Raw genomic sequence first — 17739 nt, 5'->3', positions numbered from 1 at the left:
TCAGTATTAGGTTTTAAAGAGAAGTCGTCAGTGTCCAGTCCAAACACAGTTAATAAAAGATTTAGCCACATCAATTATCTTCCTTTACAAAAGAAAAATGCCCATCAGGGCTGTATGGCTGCCATTAAGGACACTTTCATACAAGTTTTCTAGAAGTCTAGACCATATAATTATGTATATAAATAATGGATCATGATCTAGGGAGATTAAATTTACAGAAAATGTAATTTAACAGTTAAATGAATGAACATAATGTGTCTTTTTGTGAGTTTTTTGGTTTAAATGAAGAAATATTTCAGGTGGGAGGGGTTGTGTCAAAACATTCACATATATACACATGTGATTTTCAGATACTCACATGTGAAATCTAACATATATGAGTTCCACGTGTAAAACAACATCTCACATCCGAGCAAACGGTCCCAACTCATGGTTGACTTACTTTCCTCAACCGAATTGCATGGTCTTCGGCGGCAGATGGGAGTTTGCTCAGTTGTCACAGAGATGGATTTGACATGTGAGCTCAGCAGCTGTTATGATATAATCCAACCCTTTTAGGACCTCTCGTCCACGTTAGCTTAAAAGTTCATTTGTACAATGCAGTTGAGAGCTCTGGAAAAAAGATTTAAGTGGACCTTGAGTTGGTATTGTTTTGTCTAACTACTGTTTTCAAACTTGATATTTTTTCATGTGTTTTTTGATATTTCAGCAGCGGTGCTATCCACATACTGGATTTGCTAACGCTAGTTTCTGCGAGTAACTTAGCCAGGATTAAATGTTTAGGTGAAAGTGATTTTTTTTGCAACTGGCAAGTGGACAAAAGGCTGTTCTCTCTGGTCCAGACAAGATGGACAAATATGGCTGCCAGAGGGTGCACCGATAGCTTGTCCAGATGTTTTCTACGAATCGCCTCTGCCTTCAAGAGACAGTGAAGAATGAACGTGAACTGATAAATGATGCAAACATGTCAGCCACTAACTTCAACCCCCTTTGGTCCCATTCAAACCTTCTTAACGCCTGCACGCGTGCGGACCAGCATCTGGAGACAGCCCTCGCAAACACGAGCCTCCAGGCCCAGTGATGACAAAACAGACGGAGCTTCCTTATCAGCCACATGGAAGTGCGGCGATAAGAAGTGTTTGTTGGGGCTAAACAAACTGTTTTGACATGAACACAAAAGTGGCAGGACAGGAAAAACAAAAACCAGAGGAGGACGTGTGAATCAATCAGTTTATGTCCACACATGTTGACAAAACCTTGTATCCTCAATGTACAAGGAAGTGCTACCCAGAATCATTGACACTGGTTTGACTTGACCACGGAGGTCAGTGTTTCTTACACTGCAGGTCAGGAAACAGAACAAAGTACATGTAGCGGCGACTCACATGACCGTAAGGCCTCGACCGTTTTTAATGCGGCTGAGAAACAATTTACTCCATTCAGATTCCTCGTCTCTTGATCTAATTCATTACGTTCAGAAAAGTAGAACTGATAATAGATGCGCTACAGAAGCCCTCCTTGTCCAAGAGACCTGATGGATATCAGCCACTGTCTTAAATAACATGTTCTTTGAATGCGACTGGTTGAAGTAAATTCAAACAAAAAAAAAAAAAAAAAACAGAAAGAAAGAGAAGTACATTGAGATAACAAGTTCTCAGACAATCAGTTTCTTTGTGAAGCCGAGAGACAGGAGTCTCTTTCCCGTGAGACCAGAGTCTAATATTGTCCATTAAGAAAACAGGAAACATAGTGTTTGTCATCCTTCACGAATCTCCCATAAAGTCATGTTTCCCATCTTCGTTTTCCTGACGTGATCGAGAGAGAAGAGAGAGAGAGAGAGAGAGAGAGAGAGAGAGAGAGAAGTCCAACAGGTGTGTCTTCGTCATCCGCGCTGTTTGTTTCCAAGAGACCGACTTCGTTTGTCTTCGCCAAACCTCCTTGTATTAAAATCACCTGGTTTTGATGAAGCCTGCAAGAGGGAGTGATGGAGGGAAGAGGACAGGAGCGATGAAGTGTCTTTGTACGACTCCTTGTTTCTGCTGTTTCTGTTTTTCTTCTTTACACGAAAAGGAAAAAGAAAAATTAGAGTGGGACGCAGCGAAACAAAAGAATTCTTAATCCCATTAGGCCGGGGTTCAACCGCCACTTTCGTCCTGGCAAAGAAAAATAAACTGACTGAATGAAATGAAAAACAGATCACGCTCTCTTTCACCTCAATCTGTCCTTTTCCTCACCAGTCCCTCTGTCTGCCCATAGAGAGCATGAAAGCAAAGTAGAAACAGGAGTATGTCTCTAATCTCTTTCTCTTTATCACTCTGTGTCTCTTCTGTTTCCTCGTGTTATCAACCAAGTAAGGGAGGAAAGAGAAAAACAAAACAGGGGAGAGAAAGTCTTCTCTCTCTTTGTCAAGCAATTCCACCGCATCTGGATATCTTTCTTCTCGAAGGTCAGCATCCGGCCGGCACGTCCGACATGAAATCAAACTCGTTCTGACCCAGCCAGAGCTCGGGCAGCTCGTTGGCTCGGTCCAAGCCCAGCTCCACCACCAGCGACATGAGCACCTCCTCGTCCACGGGGTCAAAGTCGATAATTCCACCTGCACCGGAGCCCTGGTTCCCCATGCCGATCCCGACCCCCATCCCGCCTCCTCCAAGGCCTCCAGAAGGCCCCAGGAGCTGGTTGCCAGTGCCCAGAGGCGAGGATCCGAAGCCCCTTTGAGCTCCGCCGGGTGCTGGGTGTCCAACAGAAGCACCGGTGAGGTTCTGGTAGTGCGAGTTGAGCTTCTGCAACTGCATGCTGGCGATGAGATGAGGCCCCGTCTGCAGGCAGAAGGGCTGAGGTTTGGAGAGAGGAGCCGACGACAGCGTCGACCCAGGAGTGGAGGCGGGGCCAGCGGACGGGGAGAAGGGCGCGACGGAGGTTTTGGAGGACGGGTAGTGGAGCAGGGAGGTGAGAGGAGAGGAGGAAGAGGAGAGGTCCTTCATCGCAGCGTGGGCGTTGCCAGGGAACAGCAGTGAGGTCATCACCAGGAAAACCCAGAGGCTGCAGGAAGAAAGGGGAGATGTTATGCAATGTCATCAAACTGGGACATGGGGAGGAAGAGATAAGCTCGTTAGCTAAACAGAGACCTGCTCCTACGGCAGGTGATATCATCCAGACTATGTATCAGTAAAGATAGGATTTACTGTGATTCAATGTAAACCAATACATGCAAAAGCCAGACCTGCAGAACAGTAACCAAACAACAGGAAATTAAAATGTTATGTTTTCATTGTATGCTGTTTTATTGTCTACGCTCATAGTGGATTCTGTCATACCTAAGAAGAACATCCTGTTTATGCGATAGAAAAACACACATCCCAGTTAAACCAGATGCTCACAGACAACTGGGGAACTAACCCCCAGTTCCTCAGCTCTTCTGCCTGCAGAACAAACTCCTTTAAGGGATCAGTTAAACATTTTCAGATACATGTTCTTTGCTTTCTTGCTGAGCGTTACATGAAATCTCTCATAAAGCTAAAGTAAGCAGGTGAGCATTAGCTTTGCATTAAGACTGGAAGCCGAGGGAAACAGCTAGCATGGCTCTGTTCAAAGTTTAAAAAAAAATAACACGTCAACTAACACATTTAACGCTCACTAATTAACACATTAACTTACTAATTGAATCAAAACAACAGTCATTTTATTCACTCCCTTATCTGTCAATTAAATATGAGGGTACAGCTGCAGCTGGTTAGCTTAGCTCAGCATAAAGACAGGAAATAAAGGAAACACTCAGTCAAAGACACTTAGCACACAATGATTAGGCCAATGGACAAGTTAATGAAGACATGAATACAGAATGAAACTCCCAATAAAACCACAAGTTGTCATTTCCACATATGTCTGTGTGTATGGTTTAAACAAACAAGATAAAAATCGAGCTAAAGCTCTTAGCGCTAGCAGCTACCATCAGTAATGTCAGCAGGACAGATATGCCTTTTACTGTTTGGTGACAGCAAAGAAAAACAAAATAACAAAAAAAGAAATAGCAAAAAGTAGGATTATATATTAAGTGTAAAATTGGCAAATGTTAACTGTTGATAAAGAAAGATAAAGACCGGATGGACTGTGTTTATGCTAGGCTAAACTAAGCTAATCTCAACACACAAATATGAAAGCAGCATCAGTCTTCTCATCTAACTCTCGGAAACTGGTGTTGAACTATTTCTTTAACTTTTGGGACTTCTTGTGAAAATGTTTTGCGATAGAAGATGAAGATACTGATAATAATAAACTGATAAATTAGCTCTTTTCTTGGCTCTTCTGTTTGATGAATGATTTTACACACATGAGGTCAATATCTGTAAGTATTTTTAAACAGCACAATCTTATGAATGACAAACACAGTGGCTTGTGTTGACTGGAGGAAGGATGACAAATAACATAAGTGGTCATTTAACAGCGTTTCCTGACAAGCACGCGGCTGCTTCAGACCTCAACAACAAACGCGTTGTTGACTTAAGAGAGCGGCTTTACTCGTGTTCTTATGACCCTGGTAAATCACTCAAGTCAGATCTGTCTGGGAAACGTAGAACGAGGCGACTCTGGTGCCTGGACGCCCGCATGACTCGGTGTGTTTAAGACTGACTTTGTGCGTGTGTGTGTGTGTGTGTGTGTGTGTGTGTGTGTGTGTATTCGCTTGATGTCTGCTTTTCCTCTTGACCTATTGAGCAGCAAATTAACCATGAAAAGGCCGTGAGGAGAAAGCCTGTGGGTACCAACAGGGTTAGAGAGTGTTTATACGTCTATGTAAGGGTGTGTGTGTGTGTGTGTGTGTGTGTGTGTGTGTGTGTGTGTGTGTGAATGGAGTTCGCAACACAACAGTGCCTTTGAGGATCTCAAAGAGTGATTAGGTCACATGGCAGGATAAATACATATGGACCCTGAGAACAGAGCATATGTCTCACCGTGTGTGTGTATGTGTGTGTGTGTGTATGTGTGTGTGAATGGGAGAAAGTGTGTGTTGTATAAAGCGTGACAGCGAGAAAAAGTCATTGAGATGTTTGTGTCGAGGTAAAAAAGGGTGAGTGTGTGTGTGACTCAAACCCTCTTGCGAAAAGACTCCAAGAGGCTCATGTTAAAGTCCCCGAGCTGGTTTATATTACACACAGTTCAAACAGCATGTGCGGATTAACACACACACACCAACATCATGCGGCTATCCTTTGAGTAAGTTAATCACTTAATAATATGTGCCGATCCTGTGCCCGTTCCCTCTCTCTCACACACGTTTGTATTTCTATCTTTGCGAGGACCCTGATTCACACCCTAATCTTAATCGTAAACATCACAACTAAATGCTTCAGCCCTAACCTATAGTCTTGCATATTCAGACCTTATCATTCTGCTATAGGAAAATAAAAAAGCTGTGGCTTGTTCGCATTTCTTTAAACCAATCATAATCGTCTTGGGTGGCGCTGAGCCCAGGATGGAGCAACACTGCGAAATAATGTTTAGGGGGGAACTTGGTTTGGTGGAACAGTTGCACAAGGAGAGGTGATATTTGTCATAAAAACGGTGGAATTTAACATGAAGACGACACCACAAAGAGCAGTAAAAGACAGACAGTATGTCGACTGTGTGATTGCACGATCCAAATCTTTCAGAAAAACTTGTTCAGTTGCTTGTTCAGAGGTTGTTGGTAACTGTGTCCCAATTCAGTGGCCACATCCTTCTGAGGGGGCATTTCAAAACCGATTGTGTCACAGTGGCGTGACTAGGCTGCCCCATTTGGAAAGCTCTTGCGAAAAGCATCCTTCTTCTCCTGGGCAATTAAAGCTCCAACAGGTGGATCCTCCGTGGGCCAAACTCTCCCAAGATCCGCTGCCAGCCTGACGATTACAGCTTCAAGTGTTGGGTTTCAGCTCAGTTCAACGGCTTTTATATAACTCACTCTTTTACATTTTATTAAGGTTTAAAAAGATCTGCATAATTGAGGGCGTGGCCACTTCGAGTGACAGGTGGGCGAGTGTACGCGTCCCTCTTCTTTGCCCGTTTTTGTATTAGCCGGGAGTTCGGCAGAGTCGGGTACTGGCAAGATGGCCACTGGCGGATCAGCCCACCCAGCCGCTCTTCAGAAACCTATGCGTGACGTCCATCTTTATTTACAGTCTATGGTTGGGACACAGACTTAAATCTAACCTGAACCTTAAAACCAAATCTTAACCCTCAAACAGTCCTTTGAAGATGAAAAGTCCAAAATGTCCACACTCTCCAAGGTTTAAAACTCAAGTTGGTCCTCACAAAGACAGACTTACAAGCACACACACACACGCACACACACACACACACACACACATACCGAGCCCCTCCTCCCAGCGCTGGCTCTTATTTAGCGAGAACATAATTGCTACAGGCAGGCATGCAGCTGCACTCGACTGATAGAGTTAACACACACACAAAGATACCAAACAGCTGTCAATGGCAGGTCTGTATGTGTGTGTGTGTGTGTGTGTGTTCATTATTCATTGACTGATTACTGTCAGGGCCAGGCTGCACATGGTGCCTCTGCTCAACAGCTTTCCACCACACTGAGTCCAGGAGGCACAAACAAAAAAAATATATATATATCACACGCATGCAGTCGTCGTCGTCTCTCAGGAACAACTGCAGCTTCTTTCAAACCGTTGTTTTCCCACCGAAACACGACACATAAACAGATATTTCGCGTATTAAACTTGTGTCAGGGAACAAGTTGGAGTGAAAATCACAACAAAGTGACATGTGCATCCAATCCGACCAAGAGCTGCTCTGGTGTTTCAGATACTATTGCTTAACATTAGCATCAGCTAATTACATAAAGATGCAGTGGCACAGTGTCTCTGCCTTTGGGCTTTCAATGTGGCTTTGAAAAGTTTGTAGCCGAGGATGTAAGCTGCGGTCTTGCTCGGATTGATAACAATTACAGTGGATTCCAAAAGCAACTCAAACCACTTCTGCAGCACGATCCGCAAGTTCCTGGTACCATCTGAAATGCATCCCGAGGCGAGAAGCTGTCATCAAATGTCTGTTTAATACTTAACATACTTGTTTACTGATTATTTGATCACATTGTTCCTGATTTAAATCTAAATTTTACCAAGTTTTTGGACGCTCCTTTTAAAATCTTTCTTTCATTTAGGCGACGCTGTTGTGCAGCTGCTTATATTTAAACATTTAACATTCATGAACTGCGGAGTCTTTTATGGAAAAACATATTACAACATATTTCATAAAGTTTTGGTTTTGGTTTAAATCATCACAGACCTCAGGGTTTACTGATATATATCAAGAACTAAGGGTATTGAAGTTTCTGATTTATGGAGGCGCCAATGTGCAAAAAAAAAAATGTCCGAAATTGTAGCATCAACAGGTTTCATTGTTTGTTTTCATTTCGTTGCGGGTTTGGATTAAAAATCTCATCGCAATTTTCAAATGGTGCCTGTTTCATTTTGATGATGTTTGTCAGGAGTAAATTTGAATGAACTGAGGAGATCATAAAAACGCAGAGTGGATTTCCTCACATACTGTTTAACAACTGTAGCTCGCAACAATGACTAACACTCTTCTGTCTGTGTCTGACATGAGGATGGATCGGAGTCAGAAATGTCCAAAGTGTTTGCTCCTCGTCTCTCATGCGATCGGAGGGCGGTTCACTGGAGTTAGGAAGGATGCTGTATGAAACCGCTGGAGGAGAGCCAATGTTTTTTCCTGTTCACAGCTGACCTGACTCATTGTGTTCTTCCACCACTTTTTATGAGATTGTGAAATCGGCCCTGGCTTAGTTTCCCTGTAAATGATTTCATTAGCAGTCTAGGCTGCTGTCTTGGCGGTGGACTGCTCTGCATTTATTTTAATTATTAAGCAATGAAAGTCTGTCTCTCTCTCTCTCTCTCTCTCTCTCTGCCAGATTGGTAGCTCCAACAGAAAACAACAATACAGCTCTACAACACCTCCAGTTTATCTCAGAAATGTTATTACGGCTTATTATTTACTCCACTGAATGTCAGGAAATTGTGCAAATTGCCCATCACTGTCTGTCAGAGCAATTTACAGTGATAGAAAACAGAGAAAAGCAGCACATCAGGAGCTGAAACAGATGAATTTATGGAGCCTTTTTTTGCTCGAATAATGATTCATTTTCTCTTGTTTAATTCCCTGATTAATCAACTAATGGCTTCAACACTAAACATCATAGAAACATATAGAAAATGATGCCAAAAGAGATGAAAAAATGCATTAAGATCCCTTGAAGACGGACAAGACAGAAGTTGTGATTTCACATTTTTTGACATTTAATAAAGGAAAATTTGATTGATATTGAAGGTAATATTAGTTGCAGCCTTATTATACACCTACAATGTGGGATACAGTTTCAATAAAGCACAATAAAGTCACTACAGTCAGTGTTGAGTCCTCCCTATGGCTCCCAGGAGAATAATATAATATTATGATGGGAGTTAGTCACTAACAATTTATTGAGGACAATAAACTTACATTAGGGATTATATATTACAGGAACACTGGTGCATTAAAAGGTTTAAAGTTCATTCTTGACCTTCGACAGAGCAGCTGGGCAAACAATCTCACCACAAGGTCCATTTAGTAGCTGTTCTGGAGCTTTCGATCAAACCACACAGTCATCATTTCAGCTTCAAAACCAACACGGACGAAAAAGTGTTTAAAAGAAAAAAACAGTAAAACTGAACATTTACTGTTTGATCAGCTGGGAAAACTTCCATCTGCCGAAGAAGATCATGTGATATGATCGAAAGCTCCAGATAAAGCTACTAAATGGACCCTGATGTTAAATTATTTTGTCAACAAAGGTGAAATAGTCTCTAAAAAAGTACAATAAAGTCACTATAAACAGACTTTTGATCATAACAATTGATCAAATACACTATAGATTTATATAATATCATATCAAAGGAACAGCATTAAATTATAGGAATGCACACACACACACACACACACACACACACACACACACAACAGCAGAGGTTTCAATTACACAATTAAAGCGTGACGAGCAAATTGAAACGTCAGTCTGTCTCTGTCCCTTTCACACACACACACACACACACACACACACACACACACACACACACACACACACACACACACACACACACCATATGCCGTCCCAGCATGACACATTCACCACTTGTTTTAATTGCCTCCAACATCCACACTGAAGACAGTTAATGAGGAGCCGGTTTAGAGATTAAAAAAACAAAAACAAGCTGATGTGACTTTTGTTCCTTTTGAAACTTTGCTGTTTTGGATGGAAACGATTCTGATCACTTTTTTAAAACTCTCATTAAAAATCTTGTGTCACATTTTCCTCAACAGAAGGTGAACAGGAGCAGGAATCTTGCAACACACTAGTTGTACTTGCAGGAAAAAAAAAAAAGGTTTTCTATGGATTTTGCAGTAATGCCTCCCGTGCATTTCTGCAATAAAGAGATCAGGGATGTTTAAAAAGGCGTGACGCTGAGTTAGGTCGAGTTTATCCACATCTATACGCTCAAACTGCAGAGAAAATGTAAATTTCACACAGGCTTTTTACAGCAAAACCCCTTCAGCTTGAGGCAGAAAACGCTTGACCTCATTTGAAATGTTATGTAAACACTTGAGGAGGCAAAGAGACGAGCCTGAAAAACACTTTGAATAGACTTAGATTTACACACACTGACAAACTACTGACACAGTCTCCAAACACCTCTGGCTGTATAGAAAACAGAAACCAGAGGAAAGGAAGAGAAACTTTGACCAACCTGTGAGAAAAGCTCGGTGCAGCCTGACAGCAGCAGGAACTGGAAGAAAATATAGATTCAAACAGTGAAGTCCAGAAGGTCCAAGGTGTCTGTTTATAAGAATAAAAGCCAGGAAACTGTATCTGGTGTTAGAGGCTGAAGTCCCGGGGAAATAAACTGAGCTGACAGAGACACACTGACTGACTGACTGACTGACTGACTGACTGACTGACTGCAGAGACTCTGGAGGGTCTGTCCGCTCCTCAATGAGCTTGTTACTGAATAAAAAGCAGGTTGTGCCGCTCTCTCTCTCTCTCTCTCTCTCTCCTCTCTGACCAGCCCGGTGTGTGTGTGTGTGTGTGTGTGTGTGTGTCCGGGCAGGCTGCCATCCACAAAACCAGGAACTGGACTTCCAGGGGATTTGGATGGAGGCAGGGTGGATTGATCTTACTGGCTGAGTGGGCTGGGCCAGTGACATTTTAAATGTGAATGAGTGAATTTGAGTCAAATACTAAAACTGGGTCGTGGAAAACATCCACAGCTCTTCGTTGCACTGATTCCACAAGATGTTGAAACTTTTAGATTCTGCTTCATGTCGACAATGATTGTGTCACATCATTTCTGCAGATTTGTCAGCTGCACACTCATGCTGGGACTTTTCCTGCTCTACCACATCCCAGTCATCTCAGTCATCTCAGTCATCTCAGTCATCCCATCTGGATTCAGATCTGGTGACTGGTGAGACGACTTCTGCTTCTCGTGCCAGAGGCAGTCATTAGAAGATGGTAAATTGCAGCCATAAAGGGACGAATATGAACATCAATAATAACCACGATTGGTGCTAAGTGGCCTAAAGTGTGTGAAGAAAACATTGGACGTGTCTTTCCTGCTCACCACAGTTTGCAAAGAGCGGTTACCTGAGCAACCGCCGCCTTTCCGTCAGCTCCAACCCTGATCTTTGATGTGAACGTGACCTGTACCTGCGGGACTTCATTCATCGCACTGCTGCCATGTGATTGGCTGATTGGAAAACTGCACGAAGAAGACAAACGTCCGGTGTGTTGTATTCAAACGTTCCAGTGAGTCACGACGGAGAGACACCACCGGGACCCCGACAGGTCGAACCGTCCGCCGAGCTGAGAGAGAGAGAGAGAGAGAGAGAGAGGGACAGAGAGGTCGGTTCCGGCTCCGGATCGTGGACGAATCCGGCCTTCCGGGGTTTTGGCGCCGCCGCTCTTCAGGGCAGATGTTGCTCATTCTGAAGCAAACGCCATCAGGAATCAAATGGACCATTTCAGACCACTCTGTCTTTGTCTGTGTCACTCGCCCAGAGAGAGAGAGAGAGAGAGAGAGAGAGAGAGAGAGAGAGAGCTCACGTCTGTGAATGATTTGCTTAACTACATGTTCTCACTTGTGGAGATGTCTTCATATCATTAGAGACACTGATGAATATATGTGCTGAATGATTTATCGTGGCAGCTTGGTTTGTGTGGAACATACGAAGAAATGTTCCGGCTTTGGTGATTTTATGTCATATTAACATTTAAATGACATTTTAAATATAAAGTTAGATCTGAGTAAAAGCTGATTCACATACATTCACACAGACAGAATATCTTTCACCACAAATATACTTACTTTTTCTTGAATTACAGTTAAGTGTAACTCCTTGGCATAAAGAAAATATTCCCTGTTTATATGTATTTTTATTTGGTGTAATCAGTAACAATTTGGTTTGGTTTTATTCTGTCATAAAACAACATGATGTTTTTGCAAAAATATGCCCGAAACAAATAATGAGCATAAAAATATTTATACGGGAAATAAAACAATACAAGATAATAAATATGACAAAAAACAGCCAAAATTTTATGCTTAAAATGAAGCATGTGAAACAAATTTCTTTTATTTGCTTAAACGTATTAATTTCCCGCCACAACAAATCAGTTTCCTCTTAACAATCTTGTTTTTATTCATCTTCCACATCAGGCCACCCTGCTCCAGTATTACTGGAAGCAAAAGCTCTTTTCAATTCAAGTACCAGAGGTGATCAGCGACTGTCCGTGGTCACAGGATCGGCTCGTTGGACTGTTTAAATGTTTAAAAGTTTGTCCTCTGCCACCTGGAGCAGCTTAAACTCAACACCAAGATCTGCTGAAAAACCAGATTCTCGTCTCCTCTGGGTCAATTTAGCCTATTTTATTCATAAGGGACAAACAAAAGCTGTTTGGGAAAAAGAGAAAAAAAAAAAAATCACTGAAAGCGTTGTTGGGGAACCTCCACCAATTCATCAAAAAAAAAAAAAACTCCAGTCCCTCCCACAACTCCTGCTAAAAAAGAACAAGTCCATTCCCCATTCAACATTCACCTCAATAGTCTTTGGAGGGAGGACGTCATTACGCGCCAACAACATGCAACGACGCGGTCAAGTGCCACGCGCTCGGCCTCTCTTCCGTTAAGCGGATAAAAGGAGGCATCTGTCTTTATTGTGCGAGTAAATCCCCTCCGCCATTGACCGCAGACACTTCACATGTTGATGAGGAGGAGGACGTATAGACGGAGGCCCCCGCCGCTTTGTTCCCCTCGGGGGAGACGTTATGCAAATCAAACAAACCGTTTGTGATTTCCATCTCTGGAGATAAATAATTATAGCACGTTGATCAAACTGCCAGCGCAAGTTTTGTTTACGAGGTTTGGTCGAAAACCGCGAGGGTTCCCCGATATTTCACACACCGCACCTCTGGAAACAAGTTCTTTTCTTTCCCTCCCGAAACAGATACGATCTGCGCTGGTTTGGAAAATTCCCAAAAATCGAACTCTTATGCAAATGTTTAGCACAACTGGCAAAGCTTTTAACCAGAAAGGAACCACGGACAAACAGAGGAAGAGGAAGGACGGGTCTTTGGTTTATCTAAACGACTCAACAGCGAGGGTCAAATGAAACTTTATTCAAAGCACCGGCTCAGTTGTGGAGAGGCCTCGGTGCCGATTTGCATACAAGTCGTTTGGAAAGTTTTTTTTTTTTTTCTTTTCATAGAGCAGTAAAGGTGTGTTCAATACAAACCAGAACAGGAAGAAATGTAATCGCAATAAAACAATGACCTTTCTCACACAGGATCTCTTTATGTGTTGTTAAATGAACCGACTGGACTTTAAGCCTCCCCCCCCCCCAACACACCCTCCCTAAATGTTAGACTGAAGACCGAAGTCACCGGAGGCCTGGATACAACCGCTCTTTACAACTCACCACTTTGTGATCGACCCAAACCAAATCCAAAAACCTTACTGCATAGATTCCAAACGCTGCCTTCCATTTTCATATCGGAAAAAATACATCTGCGTGTCTCTGGAGGAAGAGAAAGTGTGCCAAAGACAAATTACAGCTCAACACTGGCAAAGGAAACCTCTGTCTGCGCCGTAATGTGGAAGACAAGTTTTTCCTTTACAGAATATGTTGCATCACAGGGCTGGTTTATGTGGGATTTTTAAATGACAGAAAATCTCCATAATCTTGTCCCTAGTAATTTAAATTCCATGCAAACGGGGCTGCAAGTGGACAAATGTTATGTAACACAGACTGTACACTGAGCTGAGCCAGTTGTTCCTAGCTGTTCCTAAAAAATAGTTCCTGTTACTGTGATCTGATCGTAAACTTTTTGTCTTCGATGCACTTTGCCCTACATCTGTGGGTCAGTTTGACCAAAGATTCATACACCAGGTTTCAGCTCACAGATGTCGGTGTATTGGATTGTTTAACATTTGTTCTCTTCAGAATTAGAAAGAAAAAAAAGTTCTGTTACCTGCTGGTTCAGTAAACACCAGTCCTCCAACCTGAACGACCACGTGGGTCGTTTGTTTCTACCCTCCGATACGACCCATAGGGAGCGTCTCCTGAAATAGTGCCCTTCCTACTAAACCTCAGTTGTCATGGTTACAATAATAACTGTACCGACAGCGTACCTACGATTGTCGCCACGGTTACTATAAGAACGGTCATGGCTTGATTGGGTTTAGGCACAAAAACTACTTGGTTAGGTTTAAGGAAAGGATTGCGATTTTGGTTAAACTTGGTACGCCGACTTCCTTGACATTAAAACGGTCTTCGTTGTCATGGTTACAACATAAACCGCCACTCTCACATGGGAATCGAAACACCGCTGTCCTGTGTCGATTTCGTTGATTCATCCATCCGCAACAACCTCCTCCTGACGTGGACTTTGCAGCTCTTTATACTACGTCACCGCACTTTTCCCTTCGCTCCTGTCATAATTTACTACGTCCACTAGATGTCGCCTAGCAACAAAACGTAACTATTGGTCATAATAAAGGACACTCTTCAAACAAAGTCGGATCGTCGAAACAGCACGAACAGTTTGAACTTTTTTCGGAGGTTTGAAATCAACAATCTGACAATAAAACCGTTGGCCAGGTGTGCAGAGGGAACATTTCCCTCAACCCTTTTTTCCACTTTTCACCCGCTACTTCTGCCAGTTTTTTTTGCGTGCAACATCATGAATAGTTGTAACTTCAACTTTTTTCCTCCAGTTTTTATGTTCTTCTTGTCTTAACCCAGAGTCTAAGGGCAGAAAGTGTTGTATCCTTCGTAGACTGTAAAGTCTTTACAGCCAATTTGTGGTTTGTGCTTGAATAAAATTGACTGGACTGCAATGCCTTTGAGGAATGGCTGTCCAAAACTGTGCAGTGATGAGACAAAGTTCTTGCGGAGAGAGATGGAGGACGCAGTGAGATCCAGCCAGGGAAGGCAATAATGAGGAAGTTTTCCCCTTGTTTTTGAGTGTGATCCTTCAGAAAAGGTATAAACACTTTTGCTTTTAGATGGTGCAGAAAATTGGTCATGTTAACGAGTCCATTTGAAGCACACTGAAGCCTTAACGGTCTTGAGGACATGGAGAAAACACTGTAAATGTTGAGGCTTGTGTTGTTGTGTGAAATCTGTTTTCCTGCATTAAACTTGGACGTGATACACTCCCATCCACCCTGACCTCGTTACGTAAAAGGTCTCACTACTTCAAGCGTTGGCGCTGGATGTAGATTATGAGGTGCAGAACTGTCAAATATAGATGTTACTTCCAAGGGATACTGGGCTGAAACATAACGTTGTGGTTCCAAGTCTTTGGCTGGGACTAATGACATGGGAAAAGCTCTGGTCTTAGAACACATACACATACAACAACAAAACATCGGAGAGATGGACCCAACAGCTCCGTCGCCTCAAAAACTGGTATTGTTTAGTATTGAGGCATTTTCAGTTTTGCTTGGCTACGTTTCCAACGGTAAACAACCAAAAGACTTTGTTTCCTCCTAAAATAAGATAACACGGGTCGCGACAGAACCCGATCCCGGCTTTTGCTTTTTTGTGAAAACGCGATCCATGAATTCCAGCGGTGCCCTGATTCCTCCCCGGGGCCCCCGGGTTTTTCTAATTTGACTCTTCGGAGCAAAGAAAAACTACATAAACACACACGAGTCTCTCACGTAGCTCATGTTTACAGCCCCTGCCCGGTACCGTGTAAACCCCCCACCCAACCACCCAACCACCCACCGACCCACCCACTTTCTCCCCCTCCCCCAAGTTTATGAGATAGAATTTCAATCGTCTATACTTTTCCGAACTCGTAAACGGTGTAATGAGTTTCATTTGCTTCGGCTACGTTGGGCTCAAACCGCCGAGGTGACCGCAGCAGTGTTCATAAAGATCACAGGGAATCCTCACACACACACACACACACACTCATAGCCCACTTCTGTTCAGCACATGCCAGCTCTGAGTGGTGACTCCTACATTTGGTGTGAATTTCCAGGCCATTAATTTAGGGAACATCACTTCTAAAGGAAACTGGCCGACATTTGTGGTTCCTCTTTCAAACGCTCTCCATTAAAGCCTCTATTAACCAGCCCACACTGCATAAATCACAGCTTAAAACGCAGCAGAGACACATGACAACAACATGCTCTCTTGTCTTTTATTTCAACAAACGTCCGTGGTATGAACATCAAAAAACAAAACAAAAAAAAAAAGAAGTAATTCTGTGAAACAAATGCATAAAAATAAAATGAAAAAAAAACAAACAAAACAAACAGTTTACAATACTTTCTTTTCAATATTCAAACAATATGATAGATCAACTTTACCCTAAACACACAGGATGTCATGTTTATCTACAGTGGGGTTTAAAAGTTTTGGTCAAATGAGTGTTGAAGTGAAAAGTGATGTCACATACATATATTTAGAATTAAAAACGGGTGGAAATAACCATTAAAACTGTTGTTTTCTTTTTCTTTACCAAGTTTAAAATGTGTTTTTTATTTTATTCAGCAGCAGTTAAAGATGCAAGATAAGGCAGAATCTTCCTTTATTTTTTCTACTTTTTTTTTTTCTTTTAAATGTGCAAGAACAATAAAAAAAAAAGACGACACGAAAAGAAAGGAAGTATTGATATGTGAATCTTAAAAAGAAACCAATAATGGATTTTAATGCCTGAAAATGAACATTCATAGTAGTTTCACCAAAAAAAAAAAAAAAAAAAAATCTTTACTCAAGGTCCACTTACTAGCTTTTTTCTGGAGCTTTTGCTCACATTTTGCAGCTGAAGGAATGGGGAACGAGGAACATGCGGTTGAAAGCTCCTGAAAAAAGCAAATCTGTGGACATTGAGTCGGGATTTATTTTGTCAAACTAGTTTCTATGGTCAAACATGAGCTACCGATCAACGCAGCAATACCAAAGACTTGATGATGATCCAGTTAAGTTTTCTTCACTTGTTTACCCCCCACCCCCCCCACGTCAAAATGTCAACATCCCTCATGCACCTCAGCTTCATTAGGAGGATTTAGAGATTTTGGTCACTGTTCAGTTTTGATGTGCAGCGGCTGAAGCTGCTCGATGCGACTCTGCCAAATCACAAACAGTATAGCTGGAGGGATTAAATGAGGTTTCGCTGTTTTTACAAACTTCTCCAAACATGGAAGTAACCAGATGCCCTTTGCATCTATTTTTAGAGCTGTTTGAGGAATCTTAACGGCCAATAAAACAGACTGCAATCTTTGCTACCTCACTCTTTAACTTAATTCATTTTCTGTACATTTCATCGCTTGTTTGTTTGTTTGTTTGTAATCGAACAGCTGTCGAGGATTTTCATATCGTTCAGCATCAAAGAAGGGAGTGAGGCTTGACACACAGCCCTGGTGTGTAGTTCATATGATGGTATAGTTGAGAATGATACACACAGTTTGGGTGACGTCCAAATATTTTCATTTCCAGTCCTTCTGGGGGGAACCTGCGGCAGCCATATTTGTTCAGTGACCTGAGATGAATTGATTTTACCTACATCTCCAGTCGTGCCAAAACCAGTTTATCTAAATCCTCCTTAAAGTTCACGTAATCTCTCTGCTGTTGTCCGTCTGTGGAGGAAAAAAAAAAACCTTTTTAACTTTCCCTACATATCTTCCATTTAAAATTCCAAACTCTGTCCAGATGTTTGATTTGCAGATTTCGCCCAGAGGTCAGAACAGTGTGGCTGAGCAAATCAACTCAGAATCTGTAACCGGCTATTTCCCAAACCTTTCCAGCCTGTTTGTTTGTAAACCTTACAAGTTTCACACAAGCTTTTCACATACTTTTCAGGACTTTCCAGACCTGATCAGAAACCCAGGGTTGTTTCTTTTCTTTTTCTTTTTTTTACAAGGATAACGGAGCGTTTTGGGAACGAGGCTGTTTCGCTATATGTCTGTTTTAGTGCTTATCTGTCTTCGGGGGGTTAAAATCACAGCAGCACCGGGGTGAACGTGAAACCGGACACCTGAAAAATCTGTTTTTTCCATTTAGTTTAAAATGTGCAACTGATAGGACGCACACAGACGCATCCCCTGGATACCAAAAAGAAAAGAAAAAAAACTTGGGGTGCGCCGACTGTAAAATCCTGATGTAATTCAGTTTTAC

At 42.2% G+C, this 17739-nt stretch overlaps 1 protein-coding gene across 1 annotated transcript; it reads right to left on the bottom strand.

Annotated features, from left to right (window-relative positions):
- Window positions 1-610: 610 nt before the first annotated feature.
- Window positions 611-9966, bottom strand: cited1 (Cbp/p300 interacting transactivator with Glu/Asp rich carboxy-terminal domain 1). The gene is made up of 2 exons (XM_022761305.1): window positions 9801-9966; window positions 611-3042 (listed from the first exon to the last, which is right to left on the bottom strand). Exon 2 carries the CDS (start codon window positions 3021-3023, stop codon window positions 2448-2450), a length of 576 nt encoding a protein of 191 aa, XP_022617026.1. The 5' UTR covers window positions 3024-3042; window positions 9801-9966; the 3' UTR covers window positions 611-2447.
- Window positions 9967-17739: the final 7773 nt, after the last annotated feature.

Source organism: Seriola dumerili, unplaced genomic scaffold (assembly GCF_002260705.1).
Source record: "Seriola dumerili isolate Sdu_G_001 unplaced genomic scaffold, Sdu_1.0 BDQW01000393.1, whole genome shotgun sequence".
Taxonomy (NCBI): Eukaryota; Metazoa; Chordata; class Actinopteri; order Carangiformes; family Carangidae; genus Seriola; species Seriola dumerili.
This window is presented reverse-complemented; position numbering and strand designations above follow the sequence as displayed.

Bases quoted from the DNA above. Each gene is read 5' to 3' on its own strand.
- cited1 (XM_022761305.1), bottom strand. From the start codon at position 3,023: ATGACCTCACTGCTGTTCCCTGGCAACGCCCACGCTGCGATGAAGGAC.